Source organism: Jaculus jaculus, chromosome 9 (assembly GCF_020740685.1).
Source record: "Jaculus jaculus isolate mJacJac1 chromosome 9, mJacJac1.mat.Y.cur, whole genome shotgun sequence".
Lineage (NCBI taxonomy): Eukaryota > Metazoa > Chordata > Mammalia > Rodentia > Dipodidae > Jaculus > Jaculus jaculus.
In genome coordinates this window covers 95,473,802-95,498,077 of record NC_059110.1, presented here as the reverse complement: position 1 = coordinate 95,498,077, position 24,276 = coordinate 95,473,802, and the positions used below count along the sequence as shown (strand labels likewise).

The window sequence follows — 24,276 nt, the reverse complement described above, 5'->3', positions numbered from 1 at the left end:
TACCTTGAAAAAAAAAAAAAAAAAAAAACGCCTGGCTTAAAAATTTTGTGGATTTTGTGTGGCCTGATCTCACAACACCCCAAACTGACCCATGTGAAAACAGATGCACAAGGTGGCACATGCATCTGGTATTGGTTTGTAGTGGCTGGAGGCTCTGCTACGCCCATTCTCTCTTTTTCTCTCAATAAATAAATCAAAATAAAATTTAAAAATATTAAGAAAAAAGAGACTGTGGAATGTTGTAATTCTATTTTACTGAAGCCACCTTCTTTGGGTAATTGCTTTTTAATCTGAGGGAACACTTTTGAATTGGAGTAGCTTAATAGGCACTGGTGGAAGAATTGCATCTGCCAGGTGTGGGGACACACACCTTTAATCCCAATACTCAGGAGGCAGAGGTAGGATCACTGTGAGTTCAAGGTCACCCTGAGACTACATAGTGAAGTCCAGGTCAGCCTGGGCTAGAGTGAGACCCTACCTTGAAAAACCAAACCAAACCAAAGAAAAACAGTTGCATCATCTATTCTTTCCAAAAAATAATACCAAGCCAGTCTATTTAAAGACTTAAGTCCCTGTTTACATTGAAAAAACAAACTTCTTGTTTATAATTTGAACTAACTTTATTTTTGTGCATATGTGTTACTTTCAGGGAAGAAACTATTTGGTGAAGGCTACAGTGGACTAGAATATGATTATCGAGGTCTCATTAAACTTTACAACTCCATTGGGAATTATGAGAAAGTGTTTGAATATCACAATGTTCTATCTAACTGGAACCGGTTGCGAGATCGACAGTATTCCGTGACCGATGCCCTTGAAGATGTCAACACCAGCCCCCAGTCCACTGAAGAAGTGGTGCAGTCCTTCCTGATGTCTCAGAATGTTGAGGGACCAAGCTGCTGAGGGACAACCTCAGTTAACCAATTACCTTTCCCAGATTCCAGGGAATTCATTCATACTGTGAAATCAAAACCATGTTTGGGGCTGGAATTTGCATTGAAACACTGGTCCAGTCCATTGAAGACCCTATTTTGGGTAATCCCTATCTTGCAGAGTTTCTGTAGAATAAGCGTATATTCAGTTATATTCAGCATGTACCGCATGTATAAGTAGTCTGGCCCACATTTTCAACCTAGTAGAAAAACAGGAAATCTTTCTTTTTGATTTTTTTTCTTTTTAAAAAAGAAGTTCATTTTTTTTTTCAAAAAGCCTGAAAGGAAAAAAAAAAAAAAAAGAATCCCTAAATAAAACTATTTAAGAGTTTAAGAGTTGCATTCTTATTATGTAAGGATGGTTTTAACAACTTTTTAACATGTAATTCTTCCATGTGGAGGTATTCAATACTGTATTGTAAAGAAATTTTATGGAGAAAAGTCTTTATATGCAGTATGGAAAAACAAATACAAGTGCTAATGAAAGAGGGACATCCTGGCTTAGGGTTGGCCACCTTACCTACAGAAGTGGATGCAACCACTCCAGAGCTAAATTGTCAGGGAAGACTGTCAGCATCTGAACTGGACCAGTGTGGACCTGTAAGTAACATCTGATGGGCCAGCAGTTTCAGCTCTCTTTGTTTCTGGTACAACAATGCAAGATACTCTAATAGTGTTTGCTAGTAGGACCAGGAGGGTGTAGAAAGGACCAGCCAAATGGAGAAGGTGGTTATTTGGACCATTATTGTAGTCTCTGCACTTGCCTTTACCAGTAGAATGATTTCATTTAGCTATATCATGAAAAGTTATATTCCTGTAATAGATACCAAGCTGGGGAAATCTGGCAACTTCTGTGGCAAATCTTTAGTCAAGGTACATAGATGGCAATGCCATATGCAAGTCTGTAACGATCTGCTGCAGCTGCCACCCTCATTTTAATTCATTTTAATTGTTACCTAATAATCAGCACAGTTAACAAGTATACTGGCTAAGTAAGAGTCATGGCACAGCTCGTCTCCAGGTGGAGTTTTTTGGTACTATTTGGTTTGTGGGGACTAAGGAAAATGAATGCACAAAAATCAGTCCTTTTAGAAAATCCTTCCTTTTTATATTAATAAATAATAGTACAACTAGTCATTTTATTCGGAACCCAGAAGTCAGGTGGAAAGATCCTCTAATGATATGTTTATTTCACCAATTTGTTACTGGGTTTTAATTTTCTCCTAATTCTTTTTCTTAAGCCAGTCAAGGTATTTAATTTTGGGGTGAGATACATATTTGAGAAGTTGTGACATGTAGCAAACCAAGAAACAAAAGGTCTTTTGCTGTTACCTCAATTCTTAGTACAGTGGCCCATCTGGTGCCTCTCTAGTTAAGAATCTGAGTTTCCCCCATTTTCGGGGGTCTGTGACTTGGCTGTTGGAGATACTGCTCCTGCGAATGCTTGGAGTGCTATGTGGGCGAGTGGGTGTGTGTTGGATTTTAGTGTTCTTTTAACATGCATGTTGAATGGGGGAAAACATGTCCACCGTATAGCATACAGAAAAGTTAGACATTTCAGGATTTATCTCCAGCACTTTTTTTGAAGTGCCCAACTTTACCTTTGCTTGAAACTGCTATTTGCAGTCCTGTCATTTATAAGCCAGTGCACTTCGGTCCTTGGAGGGACTTGCTGGGGTGTACCCAGAGATGAGGCATGCTCACACACTGAGTTGCCTTTGGTTTGCAGCCTGGATTTATTCCTCTAGTTGAATTACTCTCTTTAAATTCTGGAAAAAGCAAATTGGCACACCTGCAGTTACTGAAGCTGGTCCCTCTCCCAATTATTGCAGTCTACTGCCAAGAGGCACCTTGTTAGCAAGTAGTCTTGTGTGACCAAGGACTGACATTGTTGTTACTCAGCTCTATTCTTATGGGCCTGTGTATTTCATACCTCCAAAGACATTTTCAGGATAGGCTTTGTGTACTTCTGTTGGCTCCTGAGAGCCCTGTGGTGTGTTTGTGGTGTAGGAATGTCATGGTAAATTGTTTTTCAATAAATATTTTGAAACATGTTTCCACATGAAGTTTTTTTTATCTGATTTTTGTGGGGGGGGGATGATGTGCACATAACAGCATTCTGTAGGGTAAAATCAAATAACCTAAGGCCTCGTCTTCTGTTACTCAGTTTGAACTGTTTACATAGTGATAAAGTAACATAATCTTTAGTTATAGAATCACATGGTGATGATGTCATATGGCAACTGTTAGGTGTGGTTTTTTTCCAGATATCATTATCAGTTTTTTTTTCCTTATCACCACTATAATTATGACGTTTTTCTTTAAGTCCATACAAGTTGGTATATGTCTGTAATGTAGCTTAAGAAAACAGACTACTGTTAGTGATTTGACTTGATATGTCTTCTTTATTGTAGTGAAAAATAATGCCCTGATAATTTTAAATGTAGGATTTATCCCTTTAGTAAAGATGTTTAGGATAAGGTAGAGAAAAATAACCATCACAAGTTGACATTTAAAAAAGAAAAATTTTAAGCCAGGCGTGTGGCATATGCCTTTAATCCCAGCACTTGGAAGGCAGAGATAGGAGGATGGCTGTGAGTTCGAGGCCACCCTGAGAATACATAGTGAATTCCAGGTCAGCCTGTACTAGAGTGAGACTTTTTACCTCGAAAAAATGTAAAAAAAAAAAAAAATCTTGGCATGGTAGCACACGACTGAATCTCAGCCCTCTGGAGGCAAGATGAACTTGAGTTCCATGCCAGCCTGGGCTACAAAGGGAGACCCTGGCTCAAACAAACTCAAAGGAAAAAATAAATTAATAAAATTCATCTCACAATAATCAACACTTTGCACGTAATGTTAAGTAAGGGCCTTTCCTCTCATCTTTCCCTGATTTCTCTTCTGCCTCGTCTCAAGTTTGGTGCTACTCCAGTTGGGGGCATCAGGGAGCTCTCAGCATGTGCCACACTAGCGGTTACTCGCTTGTATAATAGAGCCCATTGGGGTTTAGTGGATAATATTTATGGGTCCTCAAAAGTAGCTTTTGACCCAAGGATTAGGACCCTTCTAGCCATCAAATGCCTGTTTAAAAATGACCTCACTGTTGCTTTGTTGTAACCCTTGCACAGTTGTTCTTGCATTGTGAAAACAGGATTTGCAAAGACTTCTGCTCCCCTACCATGAAGAGAGTTCATTGTCTTGTGAAAACTAAATGCAAAAATCTGCATGTGGAGGTTGAGACAGGATCACTTGATCAGCTTGGGCAACCTAGTAAAACCTTGTCTCAAAAAAGAAAAGAAAAAGACAGAAAGAAAGAAAGAAAGAAAGAAAGAAAGAAAAGTAAATTTTAAGTACAGCAGCTCAGTCTTGGAAATGAGTATACCACTTGGCTTATTTGTGTAGTGAGCAAAGAAAACTGGACAGTAAACCCATGTCTAAACATGAAGGAAGCTTTTGGCCAGAACTTACAAACTCAATGATTTGTTAAGTAGCAGGTATTGTTAACTGCCCCCCCCCCTTTTTTTACATTTTCCCCAGGACTTATAGCCTTGCTGCTTCCATACTTTATTAATTTTATTTTTGCTTGAAAAATAAATGCCTGTTTCACCTCTTGGCTTTAGAGGACCTCAAGTTACCAGGGAAAAAATTCAATACGGTATTTGGATTAATCTCCAACTTTAAACACTAGTAGTTCTTTTGTCCCCAAATCTCAGGAATGTTATGCAGAGAACTGGTTTTACCCTGGTGGTGATCTAAAGGGAGTGTGCTTTAGGATTTCTTAAATAACTATTCATAATTGCAGCCCTAGGTATCTATAGCATGAGTGGCCTTAGTGAGTTTGTTGAAGTGCACATGTTTTTCAAGAGTAAAATTTTAAGATTATATATGCTATATATAGATATCTAGAAAACTCAGTTTGTGGTGCACAGTGTTGGATCACTAAATAAACATCGCAGGTACCATTTGTGTAACATAACTCATTTCTGTATAGTCCTTTTATGGGAAGATACGTTGCCATGGTAACTAAAACTTTTCAGTTTAGTTCTACTTTTATGATGTGAATGAATGCTACATTTTATTATTACCAGGTCAGTACTATTTTTATACTTTATTAAGCAACAGGGGATTTTAGTTTAATAGGCTCAAAATACAAAGCTCTTAATGGAACAATTAAAAACAAATCACTAACATTCTTTACAGGAAAATCCCCACTACTAGTGCCACAGTAATTTCTATAGAAATATCTAAGGTCATTATTAGATTTTTGAAGACACCTCATTGGGTCAGAATGACCTTTCATATCATTCTCACCTACTTGTAGTACCCACCATTATTTGTAACTATTAAACCATACTAAATATGTTTGTAACCAGCATTGTGATATATTCTGTACTTGTATTGCTAAAAATGAATTATTGACCTAATAAATATAGTGCTCTTGCATTCATACAGCATCTGTTTCCAGTTGAGTTGTGATTGCTTTTGGGTGGGACTCAGAATTAATTAGATTTTTCAGACTGTTCTTATTAGAGAGTAGTGTGAGAGAAACTGTTGGAAGCAGAACAAAAGGACTCTTGTTCAAGAAAATGAAGATGTGTGGCAGAAGGGCCATGGTGACGGCAGCTGGGGACGGTGCTCACAGCAGCACTTTGGGAGTGACACATGGATGCCAGCACTGTTTGTTCCACGCGCGGTATGTGTGTGTCCGTGATTGCTTGGACAGTGTGTGTGTGTGTGTGTGTGTGTGTGTGTGTGTGTGTGTGCAGGTGCATTTGTGTGCACATAGAGGCCAGAAATTGACATCTAGCTGTTCTTTTTCATCATTCTCTACCTTATTAACAGACAGCATTTCTCATTTCAACCCAGATCTCCAATTTGGCCAGCATGCCCTGGAGATCCCCTCTGTCTCCCAAGCACTGGGATTCCAGGCAGGCCACCACCCACCCAACACTTACATGGGTGCTGGGGAGCTGAACAACCCTCACTCCTGCATAGTCATAACCCCAGCCCTGTGGGGGCATTTTTAAGTCTTCATGAAAGTGACTGTCATTCTTCCCTAGACTTACAACTTTAAAAGACTGAAAGTAGTTAAGAGACCTGATGAAGTTCTGGGAAGAACAGAATCCTGTTGTCAGGTTTGGGTTTGGGGTTGAGCTCTGCCTCTGAACCATAAGAGTATGAGTTATGCCATTACAAGACTATGGAGTGAATTCCAGGTCAGCCTGGACTAGAGTGAAATACTACTTCGAAAAACAAGAAAAGAAAAGAAAAGAAAAGGAAAGGAAAAAAAAAAAGAAAACCAAAAAAAAAAAAAAATAGGGCCAAACTGGGCGTGGTGGTGCATGCCTTTAAACCCAGCACTCGGGAGGCAGAGGTAGGATCTCTGTCCTCTGTTCGAGGACAACCTGAGACTACAAAGTGAATTCCAGATCAGTCTAGGCTAGAACAAGACCCTACCTAGAAACCAATCACCCCCCCCCCAGAAAAATGGGTAAATCTAGACCTTGTTGAGGAAGTGATATTTGAATAAAGTTTTGAAGTTATAAAAGTAAAGCAAGGGCTGGAGAGATGGCTTAGTAGTTAAACGCTTGCCTGTGAAGCCTAAGGACCCCAGTTCAGGGCTCGATTCCCCAGGACCTCTGTTAGCCAGATGCACAAGGGGGCACACATGTCTGCAGTTCGTTTGCAGTGGCTGGAAGCCCTAGCATGCCCATTCCCGCCCCCTCTCCCTCTTTCTCTCTGTTTTTCGCTCTCAAATAAATAAATAAAAATAAACAAAAGAAATTTAAAAAGTGAGCCGGGCATGGTGGTGCATGCCTTTAATCCCAGAACTTCGGAGGATCGCCATGAGTTCGAGGCCACCCTGAGACTACATAATGAATTCCAGGTCAGCCTGGGCTAGAGTGACACCCTACCTTGAAAAACAAAAAAGTGAGGCTAGTAGTTGTATTGGGAAAGAAGCCCATAAACAGGCACTGAGGCAATGGTATTATGGTTTGGGTCACCCAAGGCCCATGTACATATTCAAGGTTTAGCCCTAATCTTGATACTGATGACAGCAGAAAAAAGAAACTATGCAGTTAGGGAAAAGAGTCCCCTAGAGTAAGTAGTTCTTGGCTCCATTTAGCATCATTTAGTGCCTTTCTCTCTCTTTCCTCTTTTTTTTTTTTTTTTTTCCAGGTAGGTTCACACTCTAGCCCAGGCTGACCTGGAATTCATTATGGAGTCTCTGGGTGGCCTTGAACTCACAGCGATCCTCTACCTTTGCCTCCCAAGTGCTGGGATTAAAGGCATCTGCCACCAGGCCCAGCATCTTCTATTTTATTTTTAATATTTATTTGAGAGAGAGAAAGAGGCAGATAGGAAGAGAGGGTAAGCATGACAGAGCCTCCAGCCACTGCAACAAACTTCAGATACATGCACCACCTTGTTCAGCTGGCTTCACATGGGTACTGGGGAATCAAACCAGCGTCCTTAGGCTTTGCAGGCATGTGTCTTAATCGCTGAGCCATCTCTCTTGTTTTTTTGTTTGTTTGTTTGTTTTTGTTTTTTTGTTTTTTTTCTGAGACACGATCTCTCATTGGCTTGGAACTAGCCAAGTAGGCCAGACTGGCCAGCCAGTGAGCTGCAGGGAGCTCACTGTCTCTGCCTCCTGAGCACTGGAATTACAAGCATGCCACCGTGCCTGGCTGATTCGGACCTCTTTTGTTTGATAGTCAAACTTTGTTGTCCAGCCTGGAACTCTCCGTCCTTCTGCCTCACCCAACCCCAAACTGGAATTTTAGGTGTGCACAATAAGCATTCCTGGCTGACTGACTTTGGATGAAACGAAGAACTGTTGGAGAGTTTTGAGCAGAGCAACAACGTATGGTCTGCTACTTTAGAATTCAAAGGTTGTCCTGAATTTGAGAAAACAGTAAAGAGGGCCTCCCCTTTTGCACATTTTGCCTTTCGGCCTTGCAGACTGAAGGAAACTCATACCCTCCTCCTGGTCGCCATCTTCCCATAGATTTTGGAAGCCAGCTGCAGTGTCCCATAGCTCCTCCAGGTGGCAGTGCGCTACCTCACATACAATGGATGTGAGCCCTTGCCCTAGGGCTTAGTGCAGTCTCAGGTTCAGAACTGGGGAGCTTCTAACCATCACCACACGCTCCGGCCTTCCCCAGGCCTGCCCTCATCCCTGTATTTAGCCTGCTGTGATGGCTGCCACATGGCCGCCTCCCTCATCAGCCTCTGGTACTCCGCCACACAACTACCGCCCAGTGTGTGCACAGGCACCTGCCAGTGGGCACTGGTACGAGAGACTGAGAGCAAACAGAGCAGAACTGTCTTAAGGATGTTTATTTCCCACCCCTTTTATTCATAACTAAGAACTGAGCATCCTTTCTGTAAGGTTAGTTTTCTCTCTCCACTCTTGGACCTCCTCCCGCTCCCCAGCCAGGACTAGACGCGAGGAAGCGGCACAGATGCCCAGGGGTTCAGGGTGAGCTGGCTTCGGTCCCCTGAGTCTCCCTATGAATAGCTCTCAGGTGTTTCTGGGGCTTCCTTGATCCTCTTCCTCTTGAATTTTGGTTTTTGAGGAGGTTTCCTTAAAGAATCTGAAAACACAGAAAGAATTCTGGTCAGAGGCTTTTGAGGCTCTATCACAAGCAGTAAAAAAAATCGTAGTAACCAATGCAGAGTGTGAAGGGGATAGAGAAATGAAAACCTATGTATACCCAGGCATGGTGGTGCACACCTTTAATCCCAGCACTAGGGAGACAGAGGTAGGAGGATCACTGAGTCTGAGGTCACCCTGGGACTACATAGTGAATTCCAGATCTGCCTGAGCTAAAGCGAAACTACCTCAAAAAAATAAATAAATAAATAAAAGTAGAAAAATGTATGGGGCTACAGAGATTGCTTAATGGTTAAGGTACTTGCCTATGAAACCTAAGGATCCAGGACCTCAGGACCCACATAAGCCAGATGCACAAGGGGGCACAAGCATCTGGAGTTCATTTGCAGTGGCTGGAGGCCCTGGCGTGCCCATTCTCTCTCTCTTTCTATCTGCCTCTTTCTCTCTCTCAAATAAATACATACAATATTTTATTTTAAAAAAAGAAAAACTATGACCTCCAGGTAGGCCACTGAGTCTCAAGCCTGTGAAGTAGGAGATGACGTCATCCCCAGTTTATAGATGAGAGCTGTTACTCAGGCGTGGACCAAGGAAGTGACATGACCAAAGCCTTTACGGCAAGCTAAGGACACGGTCCAGACAGACACAAGTTTTCTTAGCTTCTCGCTTCATGTTATGATTCCTCCCTGCCTCCCTCTCAGATCTCACCAACCAGTTCCAAGTACTTTGAAAACACCAGTGTTTGCAAACTCCACTGCCAAGTTTTAATTACAGCTCACTTGTGAGCACCACACGCATGACAGACATCTCACCGCAGGAGACCAGGGCCTTCATACGGTGGGTGCGCCAGCTTACCTGCTTCCTCATGTGACAATGGGAGAACCTGCATCATCGCTAATGTGTCTTAGTGAAAAAGACTGAGAGGAGGAGGTGGGGTTGGAGACAAGGCTCAGGTGGGATGTTTGACTAGCCTATGTGAGGCCAATTTCCAGTGTTAAACAAACAAACAAACAAAAGCTTCATTCATTTAGACTTTTGACCTAAAGGTAGAGACAAGTTAATAGATCCCAAAAGCGGAGCCCCATGGGGAGATGGCTCAGCGAATCAAGCGTCTACCTCTTAGGCTTGAGCACCTGAGTATGAGCTTCAGACCCCATGTAAGTCAGCTGGAAGCTGTGGTGGGCTTCCGTAATCCCAGCACTCTGGCGGGGTGGTGGCGGCAGAGACAAGACTTCCCAGCAGACTGAGTGAGGCAAAGAACAGCTGCAGAGCCAGATGGACGGCAACGCCGCCTCAAGTGAGGTGGAATGGTGAAGGCTGCCCTGGACGTTGTCCTCTGACCTCCACATGACTTTGCTAGGTGAAAAGATTTAACTGATATGACAGGTAAAATGCATGGTTTGAGAGGCCAGAGTGAGCAATAGTGATGTCTGGAATTTGAATATGGAGTACTTGTTTCAGTTATTCCATGAAATGAAGATGTTGGGCTGAAGAGATGGCTTAGGAGATATGTAAGGTGCTTGCCTGCAAAGCTTAAGGAGCCAGGTTCAATTTCCCAGTGCCCACGTAAGCCAGCTGCACGAGGTGGCACATATGTCTGGAGTTCATTTGCGTGGCTGGAGGCCCTGGCGTACCCATTCTCTCTATATTATCTGGCCCTCTCTGCAATAAGTAAATAAATAAAATATTTTTAATGTTGACCTGAAAACATTATTATCATTTTTGTTTTGTTTTGTTTTGTTTCTTGAGGTAGGGTCTCCTTCTAGTCCAGCTGACCAGGAATTCACTATGTAGTCTCAGGGTAGCCTTGAACTCACATCAGTCATCCTAACTCATCCTCCCGAATGCTGGGATTAAAGTGGCAGTGCCACCACACCTGGAATGACAGGTTCTCTCTTGACACTTTTGTCACTGTGTGGGCCAGTCTAACTGGCCCATGAACATCCAGATTCTCCTGGCTCTACCTCCCATGGCTTGAGGCACATGTGACACTTTGCATCCAGCTTTACGTGTGTGGCTATTGAACACTGGCCAAGAGGCTTACAAGCAAGTGCCTTTAACTGCTAAGTCATCTCCTCAGGCTTGATGCCATCAATTTTTTTTTTCATTTTTATTTATTTATTTGAGAGTGACAGAGAGAGAAAGAGGCAAATAGAGAGGGATAGAATGGGCTCACCAGGGCCTCCAGCCACTGCAAACAAACTCCAGATGCATGCACCACTTTGTGCATCTGGTTTACATGGGTCCTGGGGAATTGAGCATCGAACCGAGATCCTTAGGTTTCACAAGCAAGTGCTTAACTGCTAAGCCATCTCTCCAGCCTAGCCATTAATTTTTAAAAGCAAGTTCAAATCAAATTTGCATATACAGCTGGGTGTGGTGGTATACACCTTTAATCCCAGCACTCAGGATGCAGAGTTAGGATTGCTGTGAGTTCAAAGCCAGCCTGAGACTACATAGGGAATTTCAAGGCAGCCTGAGCTAGAGTGAAATCCTGCCTCAAAAAAAAAAAAAAAAAAGCATATACAGCATAGTCTTTTTTTGGTTAAAAAATATATTTATATGTATTTTTTTTAATCTGGGAAATAAGGCAGGTATAATGGCACATATCTTTAATCCAGCACTCAGAAAACTGAGATAGGAGGATCACCATGAGTTCGAGGCCACCCTGAGACTACCTAGTGAATTCCAGGTCAGCCTGGCCTAGAGTGAAACCCTACCTCAAAAAAATAAAATAAAACATAGCTCTGGGAAGTAGGGACTGGGAAGACATGTCAGTGGGTAAGAGCGCCTGCTGTGCAAGCATGAGGACCTGAGTTTGATCCCCAGCACACACTTTTTTTAAAAAGCCATATATGGAGTTGGAGCGATGGCTCAGCAGTTAAGGCACTTGCCTGCAAAGCCTAATAACCCAGGTTTGATTTCCCAGGACCCACGTAAAGCCAGATGCACAAGGTGCACATGCATCTGGAGTTTGTTTGCAGCAGCTAGAGCACCCGGCACAGCCATTCTCTCTCTCTCTCCCTCTTTCTCTCTCTCCTTTCTCTCTCAAATAAATAAATAAAATAAAGAAATTTTAAAGTACTTAAAGTTCAATCTGATAATAAAAAACAGTAATCATGGATTAAAAAAAAAAAGAATGCAGACTCTTTTGAAGGGGCCTTACTGCTCAAGGAGTGTCCTATTCTGCAAAGTCTGCTTTATTCCCCCCTGGATGAACAAATTGGCACCCTGCCTGATATTGTGGAGCATGAGAAATACAGGAAAGAGAGGGTCATTGAATTTGCAGCACAGTCTTGTGCTTTGGAAATGGCTCTGGGCAGTGTGAAGCAGGTTTGCTGGATGCCCTGCATGGAGACCTGCTGGATCCATGAGGATGAACTGTGGGTTGCAGTGGAGACCCAGTGGACATGCCAGGACCTCGAGATGGCTGCCAAGGATTGCTGCCAGCCCTGGATGAAGTTTCCCAGGACTGTGAGTAGCCTAGCTGGATGGGTAGAATTGGAACTCCAGAGACTTGTTGGTTAGAATTACTAGATTTTGAGACTGGTCACTGGCTAGAGTTGTTGGACTTGGAGCTTCAGAGTTTGATGTTTGCCCTGTTAAAATCTTGTGTTGGTTGAATATTTCTTTGCTATGCCTAATGTCATCTTTTGCAGCATGAGTGTTGAATTCTGTGCCATTATGGGCTTTTTGATTTTTAGGTTTTTTTAAATTTTAAGTGTTATTTACTTATTTTTGATATTGTGGCTCAGTTAAAAGACCTTGGATTATGAGGACATTTGAATATTATTGATAAAAAAAAAACTATGGGGACTTTTATTTTATTGTTTTGTTTTTTTTTTGAGGTACAGTCTCACTTTAGCCCAGACTGACCTGAAATTCACTATGTAGTCTCAGGGTGGCCTCAAACTCACGGCGATCTCTTACCTCTGCCTCCCCAGTGCTGGGATTAAAGGCATGTGTCACTATGCCTGGCCCTTATGGGGACTTTTAAAGTTGGATGAATACATTGCATTTTACAACATGTATGGTTATCAGTTTATGGGGGCCAGAGGCAGAATGCGGTGGTTTGATTCAGGTGTCTCCCATAAACTTAGGTGTTCTGAATGCTAGGTCCCCAGCTGATGGCAATTTAGAATTGAAGCCTCCTGGAGACAGTGTATTCTTGGGGAGGGCTTCCCCTTGCCAGTGTTTGGCACACTCTCCTGTTGTAGTTGCCCACTTGATGTTGGCCAGGAGGTGATGTCCACCCTCTGCTCATGCCATCATTTCTCCTGCCATGATGGAGTTTCCCCTTGAGTCTACAAGCCATAATAAACTTTTTCTCCCACAAGCTGCTCTTGGTCTGGTGTTTCCTGCCAGCATTGCAAACCTGACTAAAACAAACCCACCCAGCCAGGCCTTCAGAGAAGTGGCCGACTCAAAATTATGGCCACTCTCTCTGGCGCTCAGGAGGATGTGCAACAGAAGAGAGCATCATCCTATGCCTTCCCCTGGCCTCCAATACAGTAGCATGCGCCTTCCCCAGCAGTAGTTGAGCCCAGGCAGCTATGGCACAGGAGAGAGTCCCAGCAGTGTGAGGTGGATCTGGGCACTTCGGTGCACAGCAGGGGCCCTTACTGGTTCCCACCTTAGCCTCGCCCCCTCCCCTCGCTTACTAAGGACTGCTGCAGCCCCTACAGGGAGCCAAGCACTGCAGAGAGCACACAAGCCATCTGGCTCAGTTAAGGGCGAGTCCCTTTCTTTTTTCCTTGCATCCCACTCCATGCAACAGTGGGCATCCTGCCACTGCTGCACTGCCCGAGAGTCCATACTCCCTCTCCACCCTGCCTCTTATCCTATGGGAATGTGCCTGGATTTAAATGGGAACTGGGAATGCAGCTTTCCAAACTGTATGTGTTGCCTGGCAAGATGGTCTAGCGGTTGAAGCACTTGCCTGCAAGGCCAAAGGACCCAGGTTCGATTCCCCAGGACCCACGTAAAGTAAGCCAGATGCACAACGGGGCACATGTGTCTGGAATTGGTTTGCAGTGGCTGAAGGCCCTTGTGTGCCCATTCTCTATCTGCCTCTCTCTCTCTTAAACTGTGTGCATTATGAAACCTCTGTTGGGGAACTTGTACAGAACAGTGAAAGAACCACACTCAATGGCAGAAGTGCTGGCCTCTGGGCGTTGGGCGCCTTCTCTCTTTTCACACCTATCTACATTTTAGAAATATTTTATTATTTTTCATTTATTTATTTGAGAGAAAGAGAAAGAAGCAGAGTGCATCTGGCTTACGTGGGTCCTGGGAATTGAACCTGGGTCCTTTGGCTTTGCAGGCAAGCATCTTAACCACTAAGCCATCTCTCCAGCCCCTTATCTACATTTTAAACATTCTATAATGACCAGGGGCTGGAGAGATGGCTTAGTGGTTAAGTGCTTGTCGGTGAAGCCTAATGACCCCGGTTCGAAGCTCGATTCCCCAGGACCCACGTTAGCCAAATGCACAAGGGGGTGCATGTGTCTGGAGTTCATTTGCAGTGGCTGGAGGTCCTGGTGTGCTTATTCTCTCTCTCTGCCTCTTTCTGTCCCTGTCTGCTGCTCTCAAATAAATAAATCAAAAAAAGACAAAAAATTTAAAAAAATTCTAGGGCTGGAGAGATGACTTAGCAGTTAAGCGCTTGTCTGTGAAGCCTAAGGACCTCGGTTCGAGGCCTGATTCCCCAGGACCCACATTAACCAGATGCACAGGGTGTTGCATGGATCTGGAGTTCGTTTGCAGTAGTCGGAAGCCCTGGAGTGCCCATTCTCTCTCTATCTGCCTCTTTTTCTGTCTGTTGCTCTCAAGTAAATAAAAATGAACAAAAAATATTTCAAAATATAAACATTCTATAATGAACATACCTGGAGGAGGAACTAAAAATAGAAAAGAGACTGTAGAGAAGGGAAGGAAAGAAGAACAGAGCAAAACACAGGAGGCAGAGAAGATGGACAGGGACCTGGCAGGCTCAGTGCAGAGGCTCCAGTCTGCTCCAAGAAAACCCCCAGACTGGTCTGCATCTCCCAGCCCAGGCACTCGGCAGTATCCCGTGGGCATCACCTCTGCTGACGTGGCGCAGGGACCTTGGCTCCTTCAGCATGGCAGCCTCTTGACCGGGCGCTTGCATCTTGGACAGCCTCTCCTTCATGCCGCTGATGTTGCCGTGCAGCCCCCAAGCACTGCAGAGTCTGGGAAGGCTGTCCTCCTGGTTGGTCAGCAAAGATCTCTCTGGTGCATCCAAGGGGCAGAATGCTACCTGCAGTGGGGTCCAGTGTGGAAGAGAGATTGGGGGAAAGATGAGCCTGGCTTCCACATGGCCAACCCTGCACGTGTTGAAATCGCTGCCTCTCACATTTGCCTGGCTAAGTGGGTAGGGTCAAAAGGTGTTAAGAATCTAAGGATGTAGTCTGGTGTGGTGGCGCACGCTTTTAATCTCAACACTTAGGAGGCAGAGGTAGGGGATCGCAGTGAGCTGGAGGCCATCTTGAGACTACATAGTGAATTCCAGGTCAGCCTGGGCTAGAGTGAGACACTACCACGAAAAACAAACAAACAAACAAACAAAATCAATCTAAGGATGTGAGTGGGACCAGGCTACCAACTGTCTTCTAGGTCGGGCTGTCCCTGGGTGTAGTTCCAAGTATAGTCCTCCAGTCTCAGCAGTGTGCTATGATTACAGGCACGCACCACTATGCCTAGATATTTATTTGCTGATATTAAAAAAAAAAAAACAACTTTTTATTGAGCTTGGAAAGATGGCTTAGCGGTTAAGGCACATGCCTAAAAAGCCTAAGGACCCAGATTCGATTATCCAAGTTCCACATAAGCCAGATAGATGCACAAAATGGCGCATGCGCCCCTAGTTTGTTTGCAGTGGCTAGAGGCCCTGGCACGCCCATTTTCACTTTTTCTCTCTCTCCCCCACCCCTCTCTCTGTCTCTAATAAATAAATTAAAATAAATCTTTTTTTTTTAAAAAGGTAGCTTCTGTTTAAAAAATTAACAACTTTTTATTGATAGCTCTCATAAGAGAGAGCAAGAGTGAGTATTGTTTTACTAGGTCCTCCTGCTTCTGCAAATGAACTCCACATGCACTTTTTGCATTTGGCATTATGTGGGTACTGGGAATTAAAGCTAGGTTATCAGGCTTTGCATACAAGTGCCTTTCACTGCTGAGCCATCTTTCTAGCCCAAATAATTTTTTTTTCTAAAGTCTCACTCTAGCTTAGGCTGTCCTGGAATTTATTCTGTAGTCTCAGGCTGGCCTCGAACTCACAGCAATCCTCCTTCCTGTGCCTCCTGAGTGGTGGGATTAAAAGTGTGCACCACCACGCCCAACCAAATAAAATATTTTTAAATTTTATTTTATTTATTTGAGAGAGAGAGAGAATGAGCATGCCAGGGCCTTCAGCCACTGCAAATGAACTCCAGATGCATGTGCCACCTTGTGCATCTGTCTTATGTGAATCCTGAGGAATGGAACCTGGGTCCTTTGGCTTTGCAAGCAAATGCCTTAACCACTAAGTCACCTCTCCAGCTCCAAATAATATATTTTTGTTATATAAAAATAACAAATTTTTATATAAATTTATTTTGTATAAATTTATTGTTATATAAGGGCTGGGGAGATGGCTTAGCAGTCAAGGTGCTTGCTTACGAAGTTTAAGGACCCAGGCTCAGCTCCCCAATACCCACATAAGCCAGATGCACAAGGGGGCACATGCATCTGGAGTTCATTTGCAGTGGCTGGAGGCCCTGGCATGCCCATTCTCTCTCTCTCTCAGATAAATAAATAAAAATAAACAAAAATATTAAAAAAAACAAAAAATGAATTTTCTATCTGCCTCTCTCTCAAACAAATAAGTAAATATTTTTTTAAAAATAACAGCTAAGGGCTGGAGAGATGGCTTAGCGGTTAAGTGCTTGCCTGTGAAGCCTAAGGACCCTGGTTTGAGGCTCGGTTCCCCAGGTCCCACGTTAGCCAGATGCACAAGGGGGCGCACGCGTCTGGAGTTCGTTTGCAGAGGCTAGAAGCCCTGGCGCGCCCATTCTCTCTCTCTCCCTCTATCTGTCTTTCTCTCTGTGTCTGTTAATAAATAAAAAATAATAATAATAACAGCTAAGTAACCAAAAAACAAAAAAAAGCTGGGTGTGGTGGCGCACGCCTTTAATCCCAGCACTTGGGAGGCAGAGGTAGGAAGATTGCCATGAGTTCAAGGCCACCCTGAGATGACAGAGTTAATTCCAGGTCAGCCTGGACCAGAGTGAGACCCTACCTCGAAAAACCAAAAACAAAAAAATAACGATAATAACAGCTAGGGCTGGAGGGATGGCTTAGTGGCTAAAATGCTTGTCTGAGAAGCCTAAGGACCCAGGTTTGATTCCCCAGGACCCACATAAACCAGATACACAAGGTAGCACATGCATCTGGAGTTCATTTACAGTAGCTAGAGGCCCTGGTGTGCCATTCTCTCTATTTATCTCTCTGTCTCAAATAAATAAATAAAAATATTTGATAAAAATAACAGCTAGACATGGTGGCACACACCTTTAATCCCAGCACTCAGGAGGCCAAGGTAGGAGGATTGCTGTGAGTCCGAGGCCAGCCTGAGACTACATAGTGAATTTTAGGTCAACTTGGGCTACAGTGAAACTCAACCTTGAAAAACAAAAACAAATAAGCCCAACAAAAATGGAACAAAAAGGAAATTTTAAAAGGGACTGTAGAGATGGCTCAGAAGTTAAAGGTGCTTGTTTGCAAAGCCTCTGCTGGCCCAGGTTTGAGTCCTCAATAAGCTCAGAAAACCAGATGTAGAGTTTATTTGCAGAGGCAAAAAATCCTGTCACACCCATTCTATCTCATTCCCTCGCTCTCTGCTTACAGATAAATTTAAAACTATTTTTTTAAGCTGGGTGTGGTGGCACATGCCTTTAATCCCCGCACTTAGGAGGCAGAGGTAAGGGGATCACTGTGCATCCTGCCTGGGACTACAGAGTGAGTTCCAGGTCAGCCTGGGTAAGAGTAAAACCCTACCTCAAAAAAAAAAAATTCTTTTTAAAAAAGAACTTGGGGGCTGGAGAGATGGCTTAGCGGTTAAACGCTTGCCTGTGAAGCCTAAGGACCCCGGTTCGAGGCTCGGTTCCCCAGGTCCCACGTTAGCCAGATGCACAAGGGGGTGCACACGTCTGGAGTTCGTTAGTAGAGGCTGGAAGCCCTGGCATGCCCATTCTCTCTCTCTCCATCTGTCTTTCTCTCTGTGTCTGTCGCTCTCAAACAAATAAATTAAAAAAAAAAAAAAGAACTTGAGTTGGAGAGATGACTTAGTGGTTAAGACACTTACCTGCAAAGCCAAAGGACACAGGTTCAATTCCCCAGGACCTATGTAAGCCAGATGCACAAAGTAGCACATGCATCTGGAAATGGTTTGCAGTGGTTGAAGGCCCTGGTGCACCAATTCTCTCTCTATCTCAATAAATAAGTAAATAAATAATAAAAAGAACTTGGTGTTAAGTGTGTGACCCCATGAGCCTGCTTGCCCAGTACAGGGAAAGGTAGAAACAGAACAGGAGTCTTCCTCAGGCAGTGAACTGTGGAAAGAGCCAGAGGGGCCAGATTGCATCAGAGGGCCCAGAGCTCCTCTCATGATCCAAGAACATACTGACCAACTCCCCACTAGCAGAAACTTGGCTGTCTGGTTGGTAGTGCTATACTTGTAGAGGTTTCTAGAGAGCCTCACCAGAAACTTGGCTGTCTGGTTGGTAGTGCTATACTTGTAGAGCCGGCGAAGCTGCTTTGCATCCAGTTCGGAGAAGAGGGAGACAAATCGCCAGAGCATCCTGTGGGGGGAGGGGGAAAAGAGAACCGAGAGCTGAGGCTCAGAGAGGTGGAATACGGCCCTTCCTGCTTCTGCATGGGTGTTGTGGCTGGGACCTACCCAGGCATGAAGAGCCACCTATTACTTTCTCACCTTCAGGTTGAGGGATTGGAGGTAGAGATATGCTAAGGCAGGAATATCATGTGCTGGTAGCAAGTACCTGCAACACAGTAGCTGTCCACTTAGATGGTGCTCTGGAAAGACTTGTTTGTTTGTTTGTTTGTTTTCTGAAGTAGGGTCTCACTCTAGCCCAGGATGACCTGGAATTCACTATGGAGTCTCAGGGTGGCCTCGAACTCCCGGCGATCCTCCTACCTCTGGCTCCCAAGGGCTGGGATTAAAGGTGTGCACCACTGTGCCCAGCCCTTAAGATGTGATCTTAGGGCTGGAGGGATTGGCTGAGCGGTTAAGGCACTTGCCTGCAAAGCCAAAGGACCTCGGTTTGATTCCCCAGGACCTACATAAGCCAGAAGCACAAGGGGGTGCATGCATCTGTTCACTTGCAGTGGCTGGATGTCCTGACGGACCCATTCTCTCTCTCCTTGCCTATTTCTGTATCTCTCTCTCTCTCTCTCTCTCAAATTAATAAGTAAAAATAAAATATATATTTTTTAAAAAAGATGTGATCTCAGGGATGGAGAGATGGTTAAGTGGTTAAGGTATTTGCCTGCAAAGCCAGAGGATACCGGTTCGAATCTCTAGGACCCACATAAATCAGATGCACAAGGGAGCGCATGCGTCTAGAGTTCATTTACAGTGGCTGAAGGCCACTTTTTATTGATAACTTCCATACATATAGAATAATTTATTATTATAAAAGATCTTAAGGATGAAGGGAATTTTCTCTTCTGTTACTGAGGGTAAATTAATGCTAGGCACCCAGAATCTTAAATCTTTTTATGTGCTGTAGGGAGAAGCTGAGTGGTTCTGTATAAGCTGTAATTGAAAATTTTTACTTAATAGGTGCATGCCATTGTTTTTGAGATAGCTGTGTGGCATGCCTGGAGCTCTGTTCTGGTATCCATTCTATGAGGTGAGCATATTTTACCACATCCATGGTGTGGATTCTTGCTTAGAAAGTATGTGAGATCTCCCAGGGTAGAGGGGAGGGCATTCTTATGTTTTGTTTTCAGGGCAAAAGATTGGAGGTGACTCCTTGGAAAGAAAGGAACTAATACTTGTTGAGTATCTCTTGTGTTCCTACAAATATGTCCCAAGTGCTTTACTTATGTTAAATCATAGTTGGGCCTGGTGGTGTAGGCCTGCTTGCTCAGCTGTACAGAAGGCTGAGGCAGGAAGGTTGCAACTTCAAGGTCTGCCTGGGCTGCAGTCAGTCCAAGGCCAGCCAGGGTAACTTAGGGCGACCCTGTCTCTAAAAATAAAGAGATCTGAGCATATAGTTCAGCGGTAGCATGCTTGCTAAGCATGTGTTTCATTTCGAGTAGTGGAAAAAAAATTATGCAGGCCTCTCAATAGACCAGATAAGGTAGGTATGGTTATCTCCACTATACATACACACGAGGGAACAGATTTATAGAAGAGAGACTTTTTTTTTTTTTTTTTTTTTGAGGGATGGTCTTTGCTTTAGTCCAGGCTGACCTAGAATTCACTATGTAGTCTCAGGCTGACCTCAAACTCACAGTGATTCTCCTACCTCTGCCTCTCTAGTGCTGGGATTAAAGGTGTATGCTACCATGCCCAGTTAAGAAATACTTTTATTTATTTATTTATTTATTTATTTGAGAGCTACAGACACAGAGAGAAAGACAGATAGAGGAAGAGAGAGAGAATGGGCGCGCCAGGGCTTCCAGCCTCTGCAAACGAACTCCAGACACATGCGCCCCCTTGTGCATCTGGCTAACGTGGGACCTGGGGAACCGAGCCTCGAACCGGGGTCCTTAGGCTTCACAGGCAAGCGCTTAACTGCTAAGCCATCTCCCCAGCCTAATTCTTCTTTTTTAAATAAAATTTCTACCTCAATATTGATAATTTTTAAACCATAAAAAGAAAGGTGTGATCTCGGGGCTGGAGAGATGGTTAAGTGGTTAAGGTATTTGCCTGCAAAGCCAGAGGATACCAGTTCGAATCTACAGGACCCACATAAATCAGATGCACAAGGGGGCGCATGCATCTAGAGTTCATTTACAGTGGCTGAAGGCCCTGGCGTGCCCATCCTCTCCCTCTCTCTTCCTCTCTATCTGCCTTTTTCTCTGTATCAAATAAAATAAAAAAAAAAAAAGTCAGGCATGGTGGCGCACGCCTTTAATCCCAGCACTCAAGAGGCAGAGGTAGGAGGATTGCTGTGAGTTCAAGGCCATCCTGAGAATTCAGAGTGAATTTCAGGTCAGCTTGGGCTAGAGGGAGACCCTACCTCAAAAACCCAAAAAATAAATAAATAAATAAGATATATTAAAAAAAAAAAAGATGTGATCTTAATGGACGTAGGGGACCCAGGAGTGGGCATGGGAGGAAAGGCAGAGAGGCGTTCCTACTTTTTCCAGTGCTTGATCTCCCAGGCCCGGCAGTAATGCCGCAGGAAGGTGTTGATGTGGCCGCCCAGCGCTTCGAGGCTCTGCTTCGTGTGCTTGATCCTTTTCTTCTGGGGAAGGTCCTTGGGCAGGTTCAGCTTCCGCAAGAACTTCTTCAGAGGCCTTAGGTATTCTTTACACTGGGGAAGGGACAGGCAAGGTGAGGGGCTGATGGGGCGTGGGGAGAAGAGACAGGTGGACAGCCCCAGTTGACCAGCAGGTTGGCCTGGCTGTCGTCCTTAACGGCCCACGAAAGGCTGTGTGTGTTTAATGAGAGGCCTCCAGTGGACCTCTCAGCCCACTTCCACTCCAAAAGTGTGACAGGTGGGGTGGTGGGCTGCATGTCAGAGGCCTCCCAATTCCTCCAGGGGAGCCTCTTACAATTTTGAAGGTGTCCTGGCTCAGGCCCTTGGCATGATGAATCAGGGAGTCTCCAGCTGGGATGGCGCTGGAAGTCCTCTCTAAGCAAGGAACAGTTGTCACCTAAAAGGAGGCAGGGTAGCCAGTGAGGGGTCCACAGCTCCTAAGAGGCTGTGCTAGGTAGGCATTAGCCTAAATTACAGCCCCCAAACCCTTGTCCATTCTCCCTGTGATCTGTCTCTTGAGCCAGCATTAGTATAAGTGAGCCTAGGTTAAAAAAAAAAATCTCTGAAAATCTCTGCTTAGAAAACCTAGAACAGCATGGTGGTGCACTTTCTCCTTCCAGCATTCAGAAGGCAGAAAGGTAGGAGCATTCCATGAGTTCAAGGCCAGCTTGGGCTACAAAGTGAGTTCCAGGTTAACCTGGGCTAGAATGAGAGCCTACCTAAAAAAAAAAATATTTTAGAACATTCCACCTATTTATTTTATACTTATCCTTTCATACCTACTAGGTACATTTACAGAGCTTTCGATAAGCATTAACTCATTTTCTTTTCCCACAGATGTGAGGTTGGATATTATTATCCTTGGTTACAGGTGAGAGTACTGAGACATCAGAAAATGTGGGTGACTTTGGGGGAATAAATAGGACCTCATTTATTTATTCTGCTTGTTTCTATGTTTATTTTTTACAGCCTATCTTTTCAAAGCCGCTCGGGGGGGACAAAATGAGCATTAACTTCTGTCTGTGTCAGGGGAGAAAGTAAGATCCTTGATGAATGAGGGCAAAGGTATGAAGATGGTTGGAAAGTGGATGGGACAGGCTCCCCTCAACCTAGAGAGAGCGAACTCCGGCTAATTAACTCCATAAATATGCCAAACATACCACATAACCATATATATGTGTTGGCAGTTGCCATGGTTTTACTCACCTGCCACTACCTGAGCCTTCAAAACTGACCACGAGACTGGACTCCTTACCATGTTCCTGAATGCATGTAATTAATAAACATGTTTATCACTGTGTGTGTGTGTGTGTGTGTGTGTGTGTGTGGTGCTGGGATCAAGCCCAACGCTAGCACAAGTGCTTTACACCTCTAGTATATGTGAATGAATTCCAGTCTCCTGCTCTTTGAGTGTCTTGCTAACTCACCCCCCCCCACACACACACACTAGTTTTCCTTCTTCCTTGAATTTCATGTTCTTAGCTTTCCAAAAACTTAAGACTCTTGGGCACTTCCTTCCCCGGTGCCCTCACATGCCAGCCTCGCCCCACCTTCTCGAATGGCTTGTCTCCTTCGCCCCCTTGGTCCCCGGAGGCCTCCATCTGCACAGCCGTGCGGGCAGGCTCCGGGATGGCCCTCCTCACGTCCCCACGGGCTGCTGGCAGGGGGGTCCCGAGTGTCCCCAGGCAGCGGGGCGGGTTGGCTCCAGAACTCCGAGTAAAACCATGGCAACTGCCAACACAGACAGCCGGGGCCCCTCCCGGTGGCATCCGCTCATTCCTGGGAGGGGGGGGTACCCCCTCACCTCTGCCCGAGCCATCCCTCCTCCAGACTGGGGGCCGTCCTGGGGAGCCGGCGCCTCCCGAGCTGGCGACAGTGAGAGCCGGGTGGGCTCACGGCGGGCCACCCGTGGTAGGGGCTTCTGCACCGTCCTCCTGCGTGGGGACAGTGGAGGCCGGGCCTCGGCGACATTCCTTTGCAGGACAAAGGACCAGAGGGTAGGGCATGCTGAGGGAGAGAATGGCAGGCAGCGCATCTCTAGGGACACTACCGACTGCACTGCGTGGTGGTCGGGTGGCGGTGGCGGCGGCGGCGGGCTTGCTTCCAGGGTGAGTTGTTTCATGACCACCTCGCTCATCACAGCCCTCCCTGGCCTGGGCTCACAGGACAGGAGCCTGGCCACGCAGAGGTCCTACCACTTGCCCCAGGTCAGCCGCCCAGGAGCCCATCTTTGGGTCACCTTTCGACTTCTGCTCTGGCTGTGGCCACCTTCGTGCCCTGGGTCGAGGGACGGGGATGGAGGGCTTGAGTCTCAGGGGCCTGGTCCTCCGGGGAGGCGCTCAGGGCATGCCAAGGTCCAGCTTGCAGCCATTTGGCCTCCTCGAGTCCTTCAGCAGACTGTTGCCCTCCAAGTCACTGACTTGCTTGAAGTCACTTGACTTGCTGGGACACTGGATGCCATTGCAGGGGCCCTCCTTCGTGTCTTCCGGGCTTGGGGACAGATTTCCTCTCACAAGTGTGATGGAGGGAGATGGCCATTAGAGCCCAGACTCGGATCTTGGGACTGAGGTCCCAAGGACCTCCTTTCTGGACAGATGTGTGCCTGCACAGGACAGGGACAGGGTGGCTCTTGATACTTGGCTGGGAGACCTAGGAGTTTGGTTGAGTGTCCGTTCTGTCCTGAAACCATTAGCCTATTCTTTGTGCCATCACATTCAGAAAATGTCTTCGATGGGGTGGGGGGGGGATCACACAATCAAAGTCCCTTCTCAGTGTTCAAATTGGAAGGTTTGTTCTCTGAGCATTCATTATTATTTCTGAAGATAAGAGCAAGGAGAAAGGAGGCCTCCAGTACACGTTTATAGGAAGTGATCATTGGTAAGCAGTGTGCTAAGAAATATTACTTGTGCATTCTCTGCTAGGAATTAGTCCCAAGGAGAAAAGATGGCATTTTAAATAGTGACATTTTGGAAACAAGACATCAACAACAGTATGAATAAAATGATTATTTAAAAAAGTGTTAAAATGGGGGTTGGAGAGATGGCTTATCAGTTAAGGCGCTTCTCTGCAAAGCCAAAGGACCTTGGTTCAATTCCCCAGGACCCACATAAGTCAGATGCACAAGGGGGCGCATGCATCTGGAGTTCATTTGCAGTGGCTGGAGGCCCTGGCTCGCCCATTATCTCTCTCTCTTTCTCTTTCTCTCACTATGCCT

At 45.0% G+C, this 24,276-nt stretch overlaps 2 protein-coding genes across 2 annotated transcripts in view; one reads left to right on the top strand and one right to left on the bottom strand.

Annotated features, from left to right (window-relative positions):
* Positions 1–2,988, top strand: part of Appbp2 (amyloid beta precursor protein binding protein 2) — a 68,177-nt gene extending 65,189 nt beyond the window's left edge. The window contains exon 13 of the mRNA XM_004664533.2: positions 650–2,988. Coding sequence (XP_004664590.1) covers positions 650–903 — 254 coding nt within the window. The 3' untranslated portion in view covers positions 904–2,988. The remainder of the gene's footprint in view (positions 1–649) is intronic.
* A 5,456-nt stretch (positions 2,989–8,444) lies between these two features.
* C9H17orf64 (chromosome 9 C17orf64 homolog) lies at positions 8,445–22,663 on the bottom strand. Its single transcript, XM_045158038.1, has 6 exons — positions 22,613–22,663; positions 21,358–21,459; positions 20,941–21,116; positions 18,311–18,410; positions 14,611–14,830; positions 8,445–8,530 (listed from the first exon to the last, which is right to left on the bottom strand). Exons 1-6 carry the CDS (start codon positions 22,661–22,663, stop codon positions 8,445–8,447), a joined length of 735 nt encoding a protein of 244 aa, XP_045013973.1.
* Between the last annotated feature and the right edge of the window lie 1,613 nt (positions 22,664–24,276).

Excerpts from the sequence above, each read along its gene's own strand:
- C9H17orf64 (XM_045158038.1), bottom strand. The coding sequence starts at position 22,663 with ATGGAGGCCTCCGGGGACCAAGGGGGCGAAGGAGACAAGCCATTCGAG. Across the intron at positions 18,411-20,940 it reads GAGATCAAGCACTGGAAAAA|GATGCTCTGGCGATTTGTCT; the intron begins GTAGGAACGCCT and ends CTCCCCCCACAG. Across the intron at positions 8,531-14,610 it reads TGCCCACGGGATACTGCCGA|ATTCTTTAAGGAAACCTCCT; the intron begins GTGCCTGGGCTG and ends CTGTGTTTTCAG.